This window comes from Chenopodium quinoa, unplaced genomic scaffold, assembly GCF_001683475.1.
Source record: "Chenopodium quinoa cultivar QQ74 unplaced genomic scaffold, ASM168347v1, whole genome shotgun sequence".
Taxonomy (NCBI): domain Eukaryota; kingdom Viridiplantae; phylum Streptophyta; class Magnoliopsida; order Caryophyllales; family Amaranthaceae; genus Chenopodium; species Chenopodium quinoa.
The window spans coordinates 3,057,811-3,075,389 of NW_018742205.1; the positions used below are offsets into that span (position 1 = coordinate 3,057,811).

At 35.5% G+C, this 17,579-nt stretch overlaps 1 protein-coding gene across 5 annotated transcripts; it reads left to right on the top strand.

Annotated features, from left to right (window-relative positions):
* Positions 1–4,729: 4,729 nt before the first annotated feature.
* Positions 4,730–9,244, top strand: LOC110729284. Of its 5 annotated transcripts, none has more exons than XM_021909024.1 (5): positions 4,730–6,797; positions 6,943–7,066; positions 7,170–7,417; positions 8,413–8,661; positions 8,970–9,244. In XM_021909024.1, the coding sequence occupies exons 1-3, from the start codon at positions 6,456–6,458 to the stop codon at positions 7,334–7,336; spliced, it is 633 nt and encodes a 210-aa protein (XP_021764716.1). In that variant the 5' UTR covers positions 4,730–6,455; the 3' UTR covers positions 7,337–7,417; positions 8,413–8,661; positions 8,970–9,244. The 5 variants fall into 5 exon arrangements, with proteins under 5 accessions (XP_021764716.1, XP_021764723.1, XP_021764711.1 ...); XM_021909031.1 differs by having other exon boundaries at positions 8,416–8,661; XM_021909019.1 differs by having other exon boundaries at positions 4,730–5,401; positions 6,448–6,797; positions 7,170–8,661.
* The last annotated feature ends 8,335 nt before the right edge of the window (positions 9,245–17,579 follow it).

The following is a 17,579-nucleotide window of genomic DNA, read 5'->3' on the forward strand; positions in this document are numbered from 1 at the left end:
ACTCACAAAATCCCACGACCTTATACTATTGTGTCTCATTGGGATATATACCATATATCTGTGAGAATTCTAATACATAAATATCTAATTTTAGTTACCAACATGATTTCACCCAAAATAAAAAATTTCTCAAACAGATTCCTATTCTAAAGTACAAATTAACCATTACTTTTGCTATCAAACCAAACCAAAACTGCTAAAGCTAGAATGCTTGATTAAGCATGACATAAATTCAGCACATGTTTACCAGATTTAAGCAAGATATGATACTACACCAATATCTACAAGCTGCTGCTGCTGCCTGCGGTTGCTTGTAGCCTGTGGCTGCCTACGGTTGCCTGTGGCCTGTGGGTGCCTGCGATTGCCTGTGGCATATTGCTGCCTGCTGCTGGCGACTGGCTGCAGCCTGCTGTCTGCTGCTGGCGGCTGCCTGCTGTTGTGGGTGGCTGGCTGCTAGAAAACTCTTAACATCTCCTCCAACATTCGTAACCTGATCTAATAGAACTACAAGCAAAGGTCAGAAGCTAGTTCAAGAGGTGACACCAGCACCAAAAATAGTTTCTGAAACCCTGTAACGATTGCAAGCCTGTGAACCATAAAAGGGGGGAAATATAAAGTACATGTTAGTCAAGAATGCAAGAAAAGGTAGAATATGATATGTCCAGTAAGAGAATGCTTTGAAGGTAGAAGAATTCATAAATAGATTAAATTAAAACACGAAAGAAGTTACAAAAGCAAATAAAGTACAACCACACTTGGATGAATTGGTTCAAGAAGCTTTGAGCCAAGCAACCTAGGCCAAGATGAGATATGATCTACTAAACTTCATATTTATTTGATTTGTGCACTTAACTAATTTCTGGTTCATCATCTTCCTCAGCATCTATGGTTGAATGTTGAAATGCAATATCAAGAAAATTCTTAACTCCTTTGATATATTCTTCGGCACTTTGAGAGTTTGAGGTTCATCAATCCAATCTTTCTTGATATTTGCCATAGCCTAATATTCAATAACATAAGAAGCTATAAGGAGGGTGAACAGCTAAGATAATAAACTAAGAGACAACTAATGACATAAATCCTTGGATATATGGCCATTCCCTACAGGGTAAACTAAAGTTATATCTAGTCATATACTCCCCACCAATTAAACATGAACTGACATAAATGAAAGCGTAGACTTTACTTAAATTATGTCTAGTCAAGAGGGTAAACTGAGAAGAGAAAAAAACACACAGTGTAATATTTATAACAACATGCAACTCATGACGGAAGACGAATATCATCATCTAGACATCATAAGACATAAAATAGTATGCAAATGAAGTATGATATTCTACTGATTAAATTAGTAATTATACTAAAGCTAGTCTATCTAAAATATGATTCCACGTATTGATAACAAAAATATAGATCATCAAACCAATTACAACATACTCATAATCATCTAATATGACAAAAATAAATAAAAATCTCAAATTTCCATACTCACAATTAATAAATTACTCCATTGAGCAACCGAATCATTACCATTCACCACTGCACCAACAACTATTTGGTCGAATCATTACTCATTAGTGATGGTATAATAATAATTTTATTTTTTTGACATTAATCATAATGCTTTTTTTAAAAAAAAAATAAAATAATACATAATACATGTTGTTTACGGGTGTCAATTCGGGTAAACGGTTCGGATTCGGGTTGGGTTTATTGGTTTTGGGTTTAACGGATCGGTTTATAACGGTTGAAATGATTAGCAGGTCGGTTTTAAAAATTATCGGGTCAGTTCAGTTTAGTTTTTTTTTTTTATTATTGCGATTACGTCCTAATCGGGTCGGGTTGTAATCGTTTCGGGTCATAATCAGTTTGGGTTGAACCGATAAGTTTGAAAATGGGTTTATCCAATTTGAAAAAGTAAACGTGAGTATAAGTAGTTGACTCTTTCGTAAATGGGCAACTCGGTATTGATGATGATGAGTTGAGTTTGAGTCATGAAAGTCACGAGTTTGATTAACTTATACGTAAAGAACAATGGATTAGTAATTATATTATAAGCATCATGACATATAAGCATAAGACTTATAAACATAATAAATCGATTGGACTTTCATATTTGTATAAAATTAATGGCAAAACTCACTATCTTTATTTTTAATCTAATAAATAATTTGACTTTCACATTTGTATAAAATTATAAATTGTCATAATGGTTAAAGTTACCCTTTTGACCCACCATGGTTTGGGTCAGATTAATTTTGAGTCGAGGCAATAATTATTGGGTCCAAGTCGAGTTTTGATTAAGTCATCAACTTCGTATTTTTTTATGCTCAAATTGGAGTATTAAGTTCAAAACAGGTTTGAGTAGGTCTATTTCGCGTTAGATGATTTTGGGTCTCTTTGATTACATTTTGACTAATTTCGACCCTATCTGTTATCTTAACTCGAACTTTATATGTTGACCTTTATTTAACTTATTTTAGGGTTCGCATAAATAAGTTTAGATAAGGTTTGATTGATACAAATAATAAGTTCGAATATGGTACATTAGAAAATATATGTATAATTAGGGATGTCAATAGGGCGGGGCGGGGCGGATGTTGGCCTTCCCATCCTAATCCCCATCCCCATCCCCGCGGTGGGTCTAAAATTTATCCCTATCCCCGCCCTAGCGGGTACAACTCCAAAACCATCCCCACCCCACCCCCCACTTGGATATCCACCCCCACCTAAGACCCACCTAATCCCTGCCTCCCAAATAACACAATCATTCATAATTAATAAAGATTGCCAAAAATAAAAAAAAATTATTGTTAATATTACACTTTTTTTTTGTTTATAGTATAAGTGTATTACAAAGTATTATATTTACTATTTTATTTTACATAATTTTTTTTTTTAATAAAATAGTATAAAAGTATATAATTTTGTTTTTAAAAATATATGGATGTGGGGATGGGGCAGGTACGAAGTGGGGCGGGGATGGGGGGCGAGTACAACCTAAAATCTACCCCTGCCCCATCACCCATGGCGGGTATGATTTTTATCCCCATCACCGCCCCAGCACCCGCCAAACCAAGACCCATCCTCGCCCCAACGAGACGGGGATGGAACGGGTCTCCTATTTGAACCGCCCCACTGACATCCCTATGTATAATCACTACTTATTACCATTTAATTCGATTAATATAGTATATCAACCTTTACCATGTCAATGAACATCCGAAGATGTTGATGAACTTTTGAATGTTTTTATTTTTTCGTTTTCTTAGAATATATAAAGTAAAATGTATCATATACTATTGAACATTTCATAATATATTTATTTAAGAGTATATTATACCATTCTTAATTAATTGTACCAGTGTCCTATATTTTCTAAACAATAGTATTGCGTACCTGTTTTGTAATCCGTGGTTTATACACACGGGTGTACAGTGCTCATCATACACCCGGATAAATAAAAAAAGGCGGAAAGAACATCATGTGTTTCATAAAGAACATACATGTATTTAATAAAGAACATGTTTGTAATTGACAAAAACATGCATTACCAAAGAACATAAAGATATAATTAAAAGAACGAGATAAAAAATTAATTAAATTTTCTGAAAAATTACACATTATTAACGGAAAAAATTTAGAGGTGATAAAAAATCTAGTAGGGCCGGGCCATATCATAATTTATCGTGCCCAAACCCGTAGAAAAGTAGCGGGTTTTCGGGCTTTTTTCTAACCCGATTTGAGTTTTAACTAAAAATGCATTTTTAGGTTTGCCCAAACCCATCCTATTTCGGGCCGGATCGGGTCGGGATGCGAGTCATGCCAATGTTGATCACCTCTTAAAAAATCCTTACCAAAGAAATCATTTTTCCAAAAAATAGTTTTCTATCTCTCCAAAAAAAATTCAACTTCCCTTAATAATTTAGTTTTTTTTACTCTAATATTATTTTCAATTAAAAATAATTTAAGATTCAATATCAAATTTCAAAATACCATATGTTAAAAGAACATAATTTATATTGTAAAGTACATATAGTTAATACCTAAATAACACACTAATCAAACCAAAGAATGTACGATAATAAAAGTAATTTAAATATGACATATGATAATAAAAATAGAATTTGGGCGTCACTACGACCTTAAAGAACATACACGCCAAATTCAAAGAACATACTTTGTATTATTAAACCCAAAAAAACATATATGTTTATCAACATATGTTAAATAACATAAGTTATAATGTAAAGAACATATAATTTTACTCAAAGAACACACTGATCACACTCAAAGAACATATTAAAGGTATGTTCTTTGCCAAACATTAGTATGTTCTTTATCAAACACTATATATTCTTTCCGCTTTTTTTTGTTTACCCGGGTGCACTATGAGCATGGTGCACCCGGGTGTATCATCTAATTTTCACCTGTTTTGTGTCCGTACTCGATCCAGTTACCATTCGAGTGCAACGGAGGCTCCGTGTATAAATAAAAAAAAGTTTCTCTTGTACACATATGTCAATGAAAAACTTTGATTGATAATATCTATAATTATCAATAAGTAAAAATTATAACAGCTGAATATTAATAAATTATTCATTGAAACGATTCCAACAAGTACCCACAAGACTATATTTATTCTTTTGTATAAATCACAAACATTAGTCAAAGTGAGCAGATGAATAATGCAAAAAGTCAGAAGACTTCACTTATTTAGACACGGAGGGAGTATAAGGGTATTATAGTCACTTTCACTTACTAACCTTGATTTTTACCGGGTTATAGAGAGTAACTTTATCATTTAATCATATACAGTGTTTAATTATATAGATTATTATAATTACTCACAAAAAAAAATTGAAAAATCATGTAATATGTGAACTTTATAACAAATTAAATAATAACTCAACTACTTTATTATCAAATCATTGTAACTTCTTTGTACCTTTTTTTTTTTTTACAATCTTCTTTGTATCTTGGTTTCTTCTTTTTTACACCCACCTAAGTAACGAAGGGACTTACTCCACAATTATCCATAAATAAAAAGAAAAAAAAAAAAAAAAAAACATCATCCTCGACTTCTCAAGACCTCAACGCCATATTCGTTCTCCAAAACCCGCGAAATGGTGAATTTTTTTTGGCTCCAATATTTTTCTACTATGAATCAGCAGTTACTCCACGATCCAGTTGTTGATCTCACTATACAGCACACTCATCTTCTTAATCGGTTATATACCTTCTTCATTTCTACTCAGGTGAGAGTTAATGAAGAGTATGGGTATCTGTTTCGTAATCAATTAGTTGCTTTGCTCTCTACTCACACGGCTTCCTTTGCTTTTATCATTGGCTAGTGGGGTTTGATGCCACCGAATAATTTTTTGTTTTCTGAATTCTATTTGTAAGTCACTGTTGCCCCTTTTATCTCTCAAGTGAATTTAATCTTTATAACTGGTTAAATTGATGTTGGATTTGATTTTAGATGTAATATATTCTAGGTTGTATTAATTTTAATTGTTTGATTTAATTACTAAGAACTTTCTAATTTCTGGTTGTTGTGGTTGTTATGCTTTTGCTAAGGAGCCTCTATATGACTACAATTGGTTGATGATACAGATAATTTTGGTAGTTTTTTCTTTTTTTTGGGTAAAGATTCTGGATATAAATCTCAATTAGTTTTATACAAGATACTCGTATATGATATGCATCTTGGTAGTGAAAATGGAGGTGAAATTAGCTTTACTGGAGAAATTTTTAATTGTTGAGTTGTATATTTTTCCATCTGTTGTCTAGATCTGTCAAGGTGCATGTTCTTGATGAAAATATGCTGACAAATTCTCATTTTAGTGTATGAAGGTTATCACTATGTGGCCAATAAGATAGCTGCCTTACAAGGCCAACTTGATATAAATAACATTGTAAATAGTTTGTACACGTTTCAAACAACTCCTCTACTTGTTAACATGGTAAATTGAATAATTTAAATAAGGCATCAAGTAAGTAATCTATAATAGTTACTCCCAATATCGTCTTTACTCTATTATTGTCTTGCTTTTATAGATTCAAAACCATCTTGTTATCTATAAGATTCAGAAAAAAAATTCAAAAAATTCCAAATGATTCAGGACTATTTTTGCTGTTTCTGGTGTGTTTTAAGCGGCATTTAGAGATTTTGCTACTTTCTAATCCCCATTGCATCTTAGTTCTTTTAGTCTGGTGGTTTGGTTAAAACATGATACTGTGCTTGTGTTGTTTTTCTCTCTATAGATAATCTTGCTATATTCCAGTCTTTACTCTTCAGATCTTGCGTGTCTTTCCTTATTAACCAGAATATATATAATTACCGCTTTGTTATTGCTTTTTTATTTTGTACAAGCTTGCTTTTATGATAGCTCATATATGGTTATTTTTCTTCTGTTTCATTGATTTATTTTCACATTTTATTAGCTCCAAGTATGACAAAGAAAAAAACCAGTATAAGAGGTTCTGGTGATCAACATCTTGAAATTCATGAACCAAGAATTACAGAATATGAGAGGCTTAGATTGGAAAGGATTGAAGAAAATATGTCAAAAATGCAAGAATTAGGTTTGAAGGATAAGGCCATGTCACTGGCGATAGTAAAAAATAGTAGAGGCAATTGTAGTAAGCATAAAATGAATAACATTTCTGCTGAAGATGGGCTTTATAGGCCTAACCAAGATACTGATATGGAGCATGAGCTTGATTCCTCTGACGAAGAGTTATTTATTCCACATTCTAAAAGTAATCTCAAGTCGAGGAATATTCCATGGAAGGTGATTGTTCCTATGATATACAATTTATCAATAAGCATGTTTGTTGTTTACACTTGTTAAAGTTGCTTACATTTGCTTACATTTGCCAAGTCGCAAAATGAAGGTTCTGACTCGAAAAGTAGTGACAGTAGCTTTGGCTTTTCAGAAACGTCGGCAGAAAGTTGATTTAGCTTCTTCACATGGTGGCTCATCTACATCGCAGCAACCTGTTGAAACGCTAGGATCAGAAGTCGAACATTTAAATCAGAACAAGAATGATAAAGAAAATGGCAAGCTCTCTTTCATTTTTGTATTTTAAAATATTTATATGCATGCATGACCCGTCATTATTTTTTTTTTAACTTTTGAATTTCTTTTCTAAATTTGGTTTAGGTGAAAAGGATAAGCCTAGAAGAGGACCCACTATGTGCTACAATGTCCATGGACGCAGCGAAGAAGAACACTTAGGAATTACTTTGAATGAGCATGGACAACCTGTTGGTCATCATGATGACAAAACATGCAACGAGTTCACTAGCTTTTTAGGAACAATAGCTTGAAAACCAAATAGTCTACCATTGACTGACAAGAATTGGCCCATACTAAGGAATAAGAAGAAAGAACTATGGGATTATGTCTTGGTGAGTTACTTAGCTTATTCAATCAAATAAATATGATAAAAATGTTTTACAATTGCTTAATTTTTCCTATTTGGTTATTGTTACCATATTTTGCATGACGTAGATGTTGGCTTGAGCACCTAGAGCATATAAAGACCTGAATTAAGCTAGAAATGAAATTATTCTATGTCTACAAGCTGTGACTACTGGTGGCTTCCTGCTACTGTGGGTGGCTTTCAGCCTGCTGCTGCTGGTGGATGTCTGCCTGCTGCTGCTGGTGGATAGTTGCTTGCTGCCATATGTTGGCAGGAGGTAGCTGCCTAGCTGTTGCTATGGCAGGAAGGTGATGTGCGGCTTTCTACGTGCTATGATGAAAGAGGGAAGAAGTATAGTAGTAAATGCATATTTGCTCAAAGTTATAATATAAAAAATTATTAAATCATGCTACTACTCATAAAATCTTGTAAAGATTCCATGTCTGCCAATCTGATTTCGTACGTGTTCTAAACCTATTTGCATATACATTAATCCCTTATTATTATACCCTTCTGAACATGCATGGTTAAGATCTCTAAACCTTAGATATGTTAGGAGATTAATCTTAAAGTTATAGATTCATACAAAATCAGACTAAGTAAGAAAATTTGAACCAGATTAAGCCAGGCTAAGATCATACCACATGTTTTTATTTGTGTTTGCCTATCTGTGCTTGTTTAGACATAACAATTTCTATGATATTATTTAATGATTCAACCACTCAATAGTATTATAAGTGTTAGGGGAATTTGTCAACTGTAGTGTAGTCTAATTGTCCTAGTACATTAATTTCAATCGAATTAAGTTTTCTCAGAAGTCAGAACATTGTGATAACCTTAAATCATCTCTAAAGTTTTATATAAATAATACTTAATAATGTAACCTTTCTTACTTGATGAATGTTTGGTCCATTATCATGTTGAAATTTTTGTATACCATACTTTTTCATTGTTGCATAACATTATATTGTTGCATTAAAGAAGGAAGTTGAAAAGAAGCATGATAAGGAGGTTGAAGCTATGCAAAAGAATTACGAGGATAAAAGACAACAAGATAGAAGGGAAATGGAAAATGGTCTTCGCTCCTTCTTTTCTCAACTTCAGCAACAAAATCCTCAAATGTCTTTTGATCTAGACATGTTTGACTCTTTATTTTTTGATAGTAAATCCGAGAAGGATGGTAATTCGACTAAGCTGCTTCAACTTCATTCTTTAGCTTCTATATCTAAGGTACAAACCCCTTGATTTCTGTACTACGCAAAGTAGTAGAGGTAGATATTGACAAAGGTTTTTTTTTTTTTTTTTTTTTTTTTTTTTTTTGTGCATTTGAGAGATAATATGAAGTTTAATGGTTTATCTAACAAACAAAATCATCCAAGCCATTCTAACTTTTATTTTATACAATTTTATTATTATTATTTTTTTATTTTCTTTTTTTTTTTTTGTAATTTTCATTATGACATTAGTTATGCATTTATGTTGGTACATTGTAACTTTTATTTTATATATAATATTTATTCTAGGCATTTTTTTTATAGGGATTGAATAGTATGGAAAGTGAGCAAAAAGAAGATGAAGAAGGCAGCAAGTAAGAAGAAGAACGTGACGTCATCAATCAATTTGAATTTGCTTTAAGTTGTACATTGTTATTCATCGTTTAGACACATTTTTTTCTTCAATTTATTAGCTAGACTAAAAGTATGGCTGCAATATACTCCAAAATAGGTTATTGAGATGTATTGGTATTAAAAACATGTTGATATTGTTTTTTTTTTATTATTATTATATTACAAATGTTACTACTTTGGAATCATTTAGTTAAATGTTTACAATATATTTTGATGTTCGACATTTTGATGTTTAACGTAGTATAACAATAAATTATTACTACAATAGAAAAAATAGTCGATTCATTTTAGTTTTTTCATTTTATTTATAATAGTTTTAAAGCGTTGTCTTTAATATGTTTGACAACACTTTTGTGTCGTTACTAGCAAATACAACAATAGAAAAAGTTGTTGCATATTATGACATAAGGTAACAGCTTTGAATTGTTTCCTTAGGTGGCAACATTTTTCATTTGTTGCCTTTGGAAAAGTGTTGCCTTAGGTATCATTTTACCTTGGCTTTTAAAGTTGATGCCTTTGAATAAACAAGTGTTGCCTTATGAATAGACAACAGGGGCATAAACTACGCCTTATATGTGTTGCCTTAGCTATAAGGCAACACTTTTTTTATATTAGGCAATAGTTTTTCACTGTTACCTATGCTTAATTTTGTTGTAGTGGCTTGTACTTGTCGCTTGTGATTTTGCGACGCTCGGCCTCGACGCCCTAGGCTCGATATCCGACGTCTGTATTCGTAAAACTCTGTCGACTCATTAAATCCTTTCAGATTAATTTTTCGTCTCGAATCGGTGATTCGATTGGGTTCGACCCGAAGGGTTCAGTTAAGATTAAGTTGTAATATCAATTGTACCTTGATATTACTGATCGGAAGCGGCCTCCACCTAGGCATTCCGATCACTTGATCTTACTGAAGAATTAACTCTGTAATAATTCTGAACCCTCTATCGGAAGAATACACTTGTTGGAAGGACACCATTCCTTTCAATCTCCCACTTGTCCTTCCGGACAAGTCTACGTGCATACAGTGTATAGCCCATTTCCTATGTCTCTTAATGTTTCTTCGTGAACTATAAGGTAAGATTCATCATCATCCTTATTACGTTCAGAAGTGTTTCTCGATCTCCGAGTTCGACTGTCAACAGATGATTTCTAAAATCCATCTGAGCACGACCATGCATTTTCACAGTCTCGCTCTTCGAGCGGCCTTGTAAACAACAAAACATTTTCCTTATTGTTAATAGGGGGACAATCCCAATCTTGCATTGTAAGTTCCTCTTACTAAGAGGACTTAGTCTCCCGAGTGTTCCCGTTATGATCCCCAGTTACGGCAGACGTTAGGAAACATCAAAGAGTCTAGTACTCAAACAAGAGAACTTCACAATACTCATGGTCGGAGGAAACAGGTTCCGATAGTCATAATGAGAAATTTACTTATGACAATTTTTGAAATTTCTTAAAGTACTCTCATAGGTCTTATCCAGTACAGTTCCAAACTGTACCTGTGCAAATGATTTATGACTGTCATGTCCTCGCAGCACAAGAAACGGTGTTGTAAATCATACTACACACTAATCTATGGCGGTCATCAATCGTCCATCTGTTAGATGACCTCGATTAGGGACAATTTTCGATTTAAATATTCAATGTTCACTTAACAGGTGTTTCTTTATCCAAGACATGGTCTTGATACCCTGTTTTGAATATTTTCGTAAATCGAATGGACTCATTATTTAATTCTAAACCACAATTAAATAGTAATGGAGTGAATGATAATTTTGCACAAAATTAATTACTCCATAAATGAATGGTTTCATTACAGTGTCTTACATTAAACAACCTATTTAATTAAAACACATGTACAGGGAATTTCAAAGCCAGTCTCCAACATGCTTGATTCCCATCGCCTCAATGTGCTTGTTGTGTTTCACCTGAGGCAGCGGTTTAGTTAAAGGATCGGCCACATTATCATCTGTGCCAATCTTACAAATTCTGATTTCACCTTCGTATTTCCATTCCCTTATTATGTGAAATCGCCTTTGCACGTGTTTGACCTTCTTGTGTTCTCTCGGCTCCCTGGCCTAAGCGATAGCTCCATTGTTATCACAATATAGGTCTATCGGCCCCTTGATTGAGGGTACAACACCAAGTTTGCTGATGAACTTGCGAATCCAAACAGCTTCCTTGGCAGCTTCTAAAGCGGTCAAGTACTCGGCTTCAGTTGTAGAGTCTGCAGTTGTGCTCTGCTTGGCACTCTTCCAGCTAAATGCTCATCCATTTAGGCAAAATATGTACCCTGACTGTGACTTGAAGTCGTCTCTGTGAGTCTGGAAGCTAGCGTCGGTGTAACCTTCAACAACTAGTTCTTTGTGGCCTCCATACACCAGGAATTTATCCTTGTTCCTTTTCAGGTACTTTAGGATATTCTTGGCCGCAGTCCAATGCGCCTCTCCTGGGTTAGATTGGTATCGGCTCGTTGAACTCAGGGCATACGATACATCTGGCCTTGTACATATCATGGCATACATGATCGATCCGATCAGCGAAGCATATGGGATCTGATTCATTCTTTCTCGCTCAACAGGTGTTTGTGGACCACTGTTTCTTGCTGAGAGTTATGCCATGGGACATGGGTAAATGCCCTCTCTTGGCATTCTCCATGTTGAATCGAGCCAGTACTTTATCAATGTAAGTACTCTGGCTTAATCCAATCATCCTTTTAGATCTATCTCTGTAGATCTTGATGCCCAATATGTACTATGCCTCTCCTAAGTCCTTCATTGAAAAGCACTTTCCCAACCAGCCCTTTACGGACTCCAGTAATTTTGTGTTGTTTCCAATGAGAAGTATGTCATCGACATACAGGACTAGGAATGCAATATCACTCCCACTTACCTTCTTGTATACACAAGATTCATCTGGATTCTTGATAAAACCAAACTTGCTAATGGCTTCATCAAATCGCAGATTCCAACTTCTGCTGGCTTGCTTCAGTCCATAGATGGAGTTCTTCAGCTTGCAAACCTTTCCAGTGTTGCCTGGATCGACAAAACCTTCTGGCTGTGTCATATACACAGTTTCTTCCAAAATTCCATTTAGGAAGGCGGTTTTGACATCCATCTGCCATATTTCATAATCGTAATATGCAGCAATCGCTAGGATGATCCGGACGGATTTTAGCATTGCAATTGGTGAAAAAGTTTCATCATAGTCAATCCCGTGGATTTGTCTATAGCTTTTTGCCACCGGTCTAGATTTGTCTATCGATACATTTCCATCCTTGTCTGTCTTCACTTTGAAGATCCATTTCCAACCAATGGGTGTATAACCCTCGGGCAAATTTACCAAGTCCCAGACTTGATTTTCAGACATGGAGTCCATCTCGGATCTCATGGCCTCTTGCCATTTTGTAGAGTCGGGGAGCATTTTCATTGTCAGTTTGATTCTGACCAATCTTCTTAGATGCTTCCAAAGTATCTAGATTGTCAGTTTTGTCAGGTTGACATTGTTGCTCGTCCTCTTGAACTTCGTCGTGTTCGATTTTCCTCCCACTTGGCATTTTGGAAAGGTGATCCTTCTCCAAAAAGACATCATCACGAGCAACAAAGACTTTGTTCTCAGATTTATTGTAGAAGTAATACCCTTTGGTTTCTTTAGGGTATCCTACAAAGAAACACTTATCCGATTTGGGGTGAAGTTTGTCCAAAATTAATCGCTTGACATATGTTTCGCATCCTCAAATCTTGAGAAAAGACAACCTAGGAGGTTTCTTAGTCCATAATTCATATGGAGTCTTTTCAACAGCTTTTGACGGAGCTCTGTTTAGTGTTAGTGCTGCAGTTTGTAGCGCATGTCTCCAGAAAGAGGTAGGGAGTTCACTAAGACCCATCATTGATCGAACCATGTCTAACAAGGTCTGATTCCTCCGTTCGGACACTCCGTTCCACTGAGGAGTTCCGGGAGGTGTCAACTCTGAAAGAATACCATTTTCTTTCAAGTGATCGTCGAATTCATGGCTCAAATATTCGCCACCTCGATCCGATCGAAGTGCTTTAATTTTCTTGCCAAGTTGATTTTCAACTTCTTTCTGAAATTCTTTGAATTTCTCAAAGGATTCATATTTATTCGACATTAAGTAGATATAGCCATATCTACTAAAATCGTCGGTGAAAGTGATGAAATATCGGTAACCTTGTCTTGCGGGTGTACTCATTGGTCCACATACATCCGTGTGTATTAGACCTAATAAGTCACTTGCCCTTTCTCCCAACTTGGAGAATGGCTGTTTTATCATCTTGCCTAATAGACATCCTTCGCAATTTTCAAACGACTCTAAGTCGAATGAGTCAAGAACACCTTCTTGAAGAAGTTTCTTGATGCGTTTGATGTTAATATGGCCAAGATGACAATGCCACAAGTAGGTTTGATTCGACTCAATGGTCTTAGCCCTTTTGGCAGTATTATCGATGTTATAAACCTGTTTGTCTAGTGAAAGCACATAAAGACCATTTTCTGAACGTGCCTTAGCATATAAAACATTATCAAAATAAATAAAACAACTATTGTTTTTGATTCGAAATTCGAATCCTTTGGCCTCCAACGCCGATATTGAAATAATGTTTTTGGTCACTCTTGGAACATGATAGCAGTTTTTAAGTTCTAGAATAAGCCCCGAGGGCAAAGACAAACTGAGAGTTCCAACGGAGACGGCAGACATCCTTGCTCCATTGCCGACCCGAAGCTCGACCTCTCCCTTCTCTAGCCTCCTATTTATCCTTAGTCCCTGAGCATTGGAACGAAGGTATGAGCCACATCCGGTATCTAATACCCACGATGTTTTGCTAGCGAATTTTAAGTCTATAACGAAAATACCTGATGAAGAAGCAACGTTGCCGTTCTTCTTATCTTCCTTGAATTTGAGGCAGACCCGTTTCCAATGTCCCTTATTCTTGCAGTAGAAACATTTGGAATCAGATTTAGAAGAGGCTGCCTTTTTGTCCTTGCTGCCCTTGGCAGATTTTGACTTAGGCGGAAACTTCTTCTTTTTCCCTTTAAAGCTCTTCTTTTTGCCCGGACGTTTGAATGGCTTTCCCTTCCTCACCATGAGCATGTCATGCTTGCCCTCATCCTTGAGGGTTCGCTCGGCTTGCTTCAACATACCATGAAGCTCGGTGAGGGTTTTCTCCATACTATGCATATTATAGTTCATTTTGAACTGATCATAGCCTTTGTGAAGCGAGTGGAGAATGATGTCAATTTCCATCTCGGTTGAATACCCAGCATCAAGACTTTCCATGTTCTCAAATAATCCAATCATTTTGAGGACATGCGGGCTGACCGGCTCTCCTTTCTTGAGCTTGCTCTCAAGGATCTGCCTGTGGGTTTCGAACCTTTCAATTCGGGCCTGCTCTTGAAACATATTCTGAAGCTCAGAAATGATCTCAAAAGCCGTCTCCTTTTCAAAGAAAGTCTTTTGAAGGTCCGAAGACATAGTGACCAACATGATGCATTTGACATCCCGATTGACACTTTGCCATCGATTAAGGGCAGCCTGAGTGACCTCCTCATTGGGAGCGTCGGGCATTTCCTCGTCAAGGACGTATTCCTTTTGCTCTTGCATTAATACAATGCGCAGATTTCTTTGCCAATCAAGAAAGTTTGGCCTGCTCAACTTCTCCTTGTCGAGAATTGAGCGCAAAGAGAATTGGTTGTTGTTTGAGTTATTTGCAGACATGGTTCTACAGTTGAAAGAATTTGAAATGAAAAACCATTCATAAATCAATAAGTTGAAATTTAAAACGTTCATTCATATTTTCAATCTTATTGAGCATTTTATCCACGCATTTATAAAATTATCCCTTTTAGGCGAGAATAAAATGATTCTGAGATCCCAAATATCAAGAAATGGTTAAGCATTCTTTGGCTTGTTTTAATCATTAAATATCTTAAGGTAAGCAATCCAATTGCTAATAGCTCCAAGCTACTCTCGGTTTGATTAAAATGTCGCATCTAATGCATCCTTGACATGTTATCTCTTTTGCCACGACATCTAAGGACTCCTTACTGATATCGTTGAGCTTAACCAAGACAACTCGTATACCTAGTATACCTTAAGTTCCTAGGGAAGTAGTGATGTCTCGCTTTGGCGTAGTCCATCACGTACGCGCATTAGTTCGGTAAGTGTTGTTCTTGGAACGACAAATTTTTGGCTCATTATTATTAAGGGACCCAGGGTTTCTATGTTGGTTGATTTAAGTGAAATTAACTAATCGTCGCAACATATAGAAATCCTAGAAATGCATCTAGCAATCATATATAATAACAATATATAAAGCATAAAATAGATGAATTTGGCAACTAGCATGACCCCTTGAAATCTTCAATTTCCATGGGTCTTCATCTTGGCTCGTCTTCATCGAAACGCCGTCTTGAGACATCTTGGCCAAAATAAAATAAGCTAGCTAGAACGACTAAGATTAATCTAATAGTACAAAAATACTTAACGGTTCGCAGACCGTATTTAGATTTACAAAAATACATAACGGAACGCAGTCCGTATATTCTATCCTAGTCGGGCCCCACTAGTTGCCATTTTCAATAACCTGTTCTGAAAACAATCTTCCATTTACCTATTCACTATTTGTGAATGGCTCATGCAATTTTACGAAATACATAATTAAACACGCAAAACTAGTAACTAACTTAGGTGGTTAATCCGATTAACGCGCCTAATTAAAACTAGTGAAAGTTGTTTAATCCATTATTTCTAAAAGCAAAAAGCTCACGCAATTAATTAAGCTCCCACTAAATTCCGCATCCATACTTAATTAATCCGATTAATTAAGTCGGCATAACCCATAATTTGTCAAAATTTCGCAAAGCCGAAAAATTGAGGTTTTAACCTCGTTAAAATAATTACTTAAAATTATTAAAATTGCAAAAATTGCAAAATTTCATAGCTCAAAAATTAAGCAATAACTTCCCACAAAACCCCTAGTGGGTGCGCACCATGGCTGCTAGGCAGCCCATGGCCCTGCGCCATGGTGCGTGGTGCTGGCAGCTAGCAAGCATGCCTAGCACAGCCTGCCTTGCTAGCTGCTTGCTAGCGCAGGCAGCAGTGGGCTGGCTTGCTGGGGCTTGCTGCCTCGCTGCCTAGCAGCAACACAAGCACACCAGCATCCTAAGGCCCATGCTCCAGCACATGCACTACGCAGCTGCCTCCTCGCCACACATCAATGCACAGCAGCACGCTACGAGGCTTGCCCTTGTGCGCCACCACAGACAACCACATGTGGGCTGCTGGGCAACCCGGCTAGCCTTGGTGACACTTGGGGTTTTTGCCTCGATTTCCGTGCATATTTCTCGGGATTTTAATCCCGATTTACGTGCGATGTAAAATTAATCTAAATTATTTTAGAATTAATTTAGGGCAAAAAGAAAATAAAATAAGTCCAACTTAATTAAATTCATTTTTAATGGTGCACAAGCCTAAATCATCAAAAGTTTAATTTTTGAACAAATTTAGGTCTTTCTTTATGCTTAAAATTAAATGAGCTATGTCCATAATTAATTTAGCCAATATGCAAATTAATAATGGATTTGACAAATGGGAGTTGGAAAAATAAACTAATCATCTAATGAAAAATTTTCCAACTTTCATACTTGTGTAAAATACCAAGATTACATCTCCCAATATGAAGATTAATCAAATTTAACTCACAAGTATTTGAACTTGATGGATTTTAATCAACCAAACATGAAAAATCCAAACTTTGTTCAATATGGAATTTAGGGATAAGGTTCCAATCATTTAAACCTTTAAAGATTAGAACTTTAACAATATAGGAACTTAAAATTACAAGATCACAACAAGCTTTCACATTTTATTGCAATTTATTTGCAAAATTTGTGAAAAACAAGTTTATGTGAAAAATGGTATACCAACTTAAGCACTAATAAAAACTCCATTATTATGCTTAAGGATATTTTTAAAACCAGTAAATTAGTGATGCAAATGTGCATTCAATCTAACCTTGTAATGCTTGCATTAATCAAGGCTTAAAAAGAATTAAAATTTTCGTTAAAAAACGAAAAACCCCAGAAAAAATGGGTTTCTGGTTCGAATTTGGCTTCTGGACAGTTCTCATAGAGGGTTGAATCTGTTCCAGAATGTCGATTCCACCAAAAAATCACTATTTTTGAGCCAAAATCTGGGTTCGACAGCCAAATCGAGAATAAAACCGAGTTTTAAAATTAATTAAAACGAGCATCTAATCTAATTAGAAGAACATGAACCAGAAAAATAAATTCTTTTAAAACACCTTAATTTAAAAATAATTACAAAAATTAAAAGGAGCGTGGCTCCGATACCGCTGTAAGGTTTCGTAGTGACCCGACACTACGCGGAAGGAAACCCCCCAAGACCTGTCCCTTCATTAAAGCAATTAACAAGCATAATAAACTTAATCAAGCAAGATTAAGAACAAGAATTATACCTTTGTTGCGTGCTTCACTCCCGAAGAG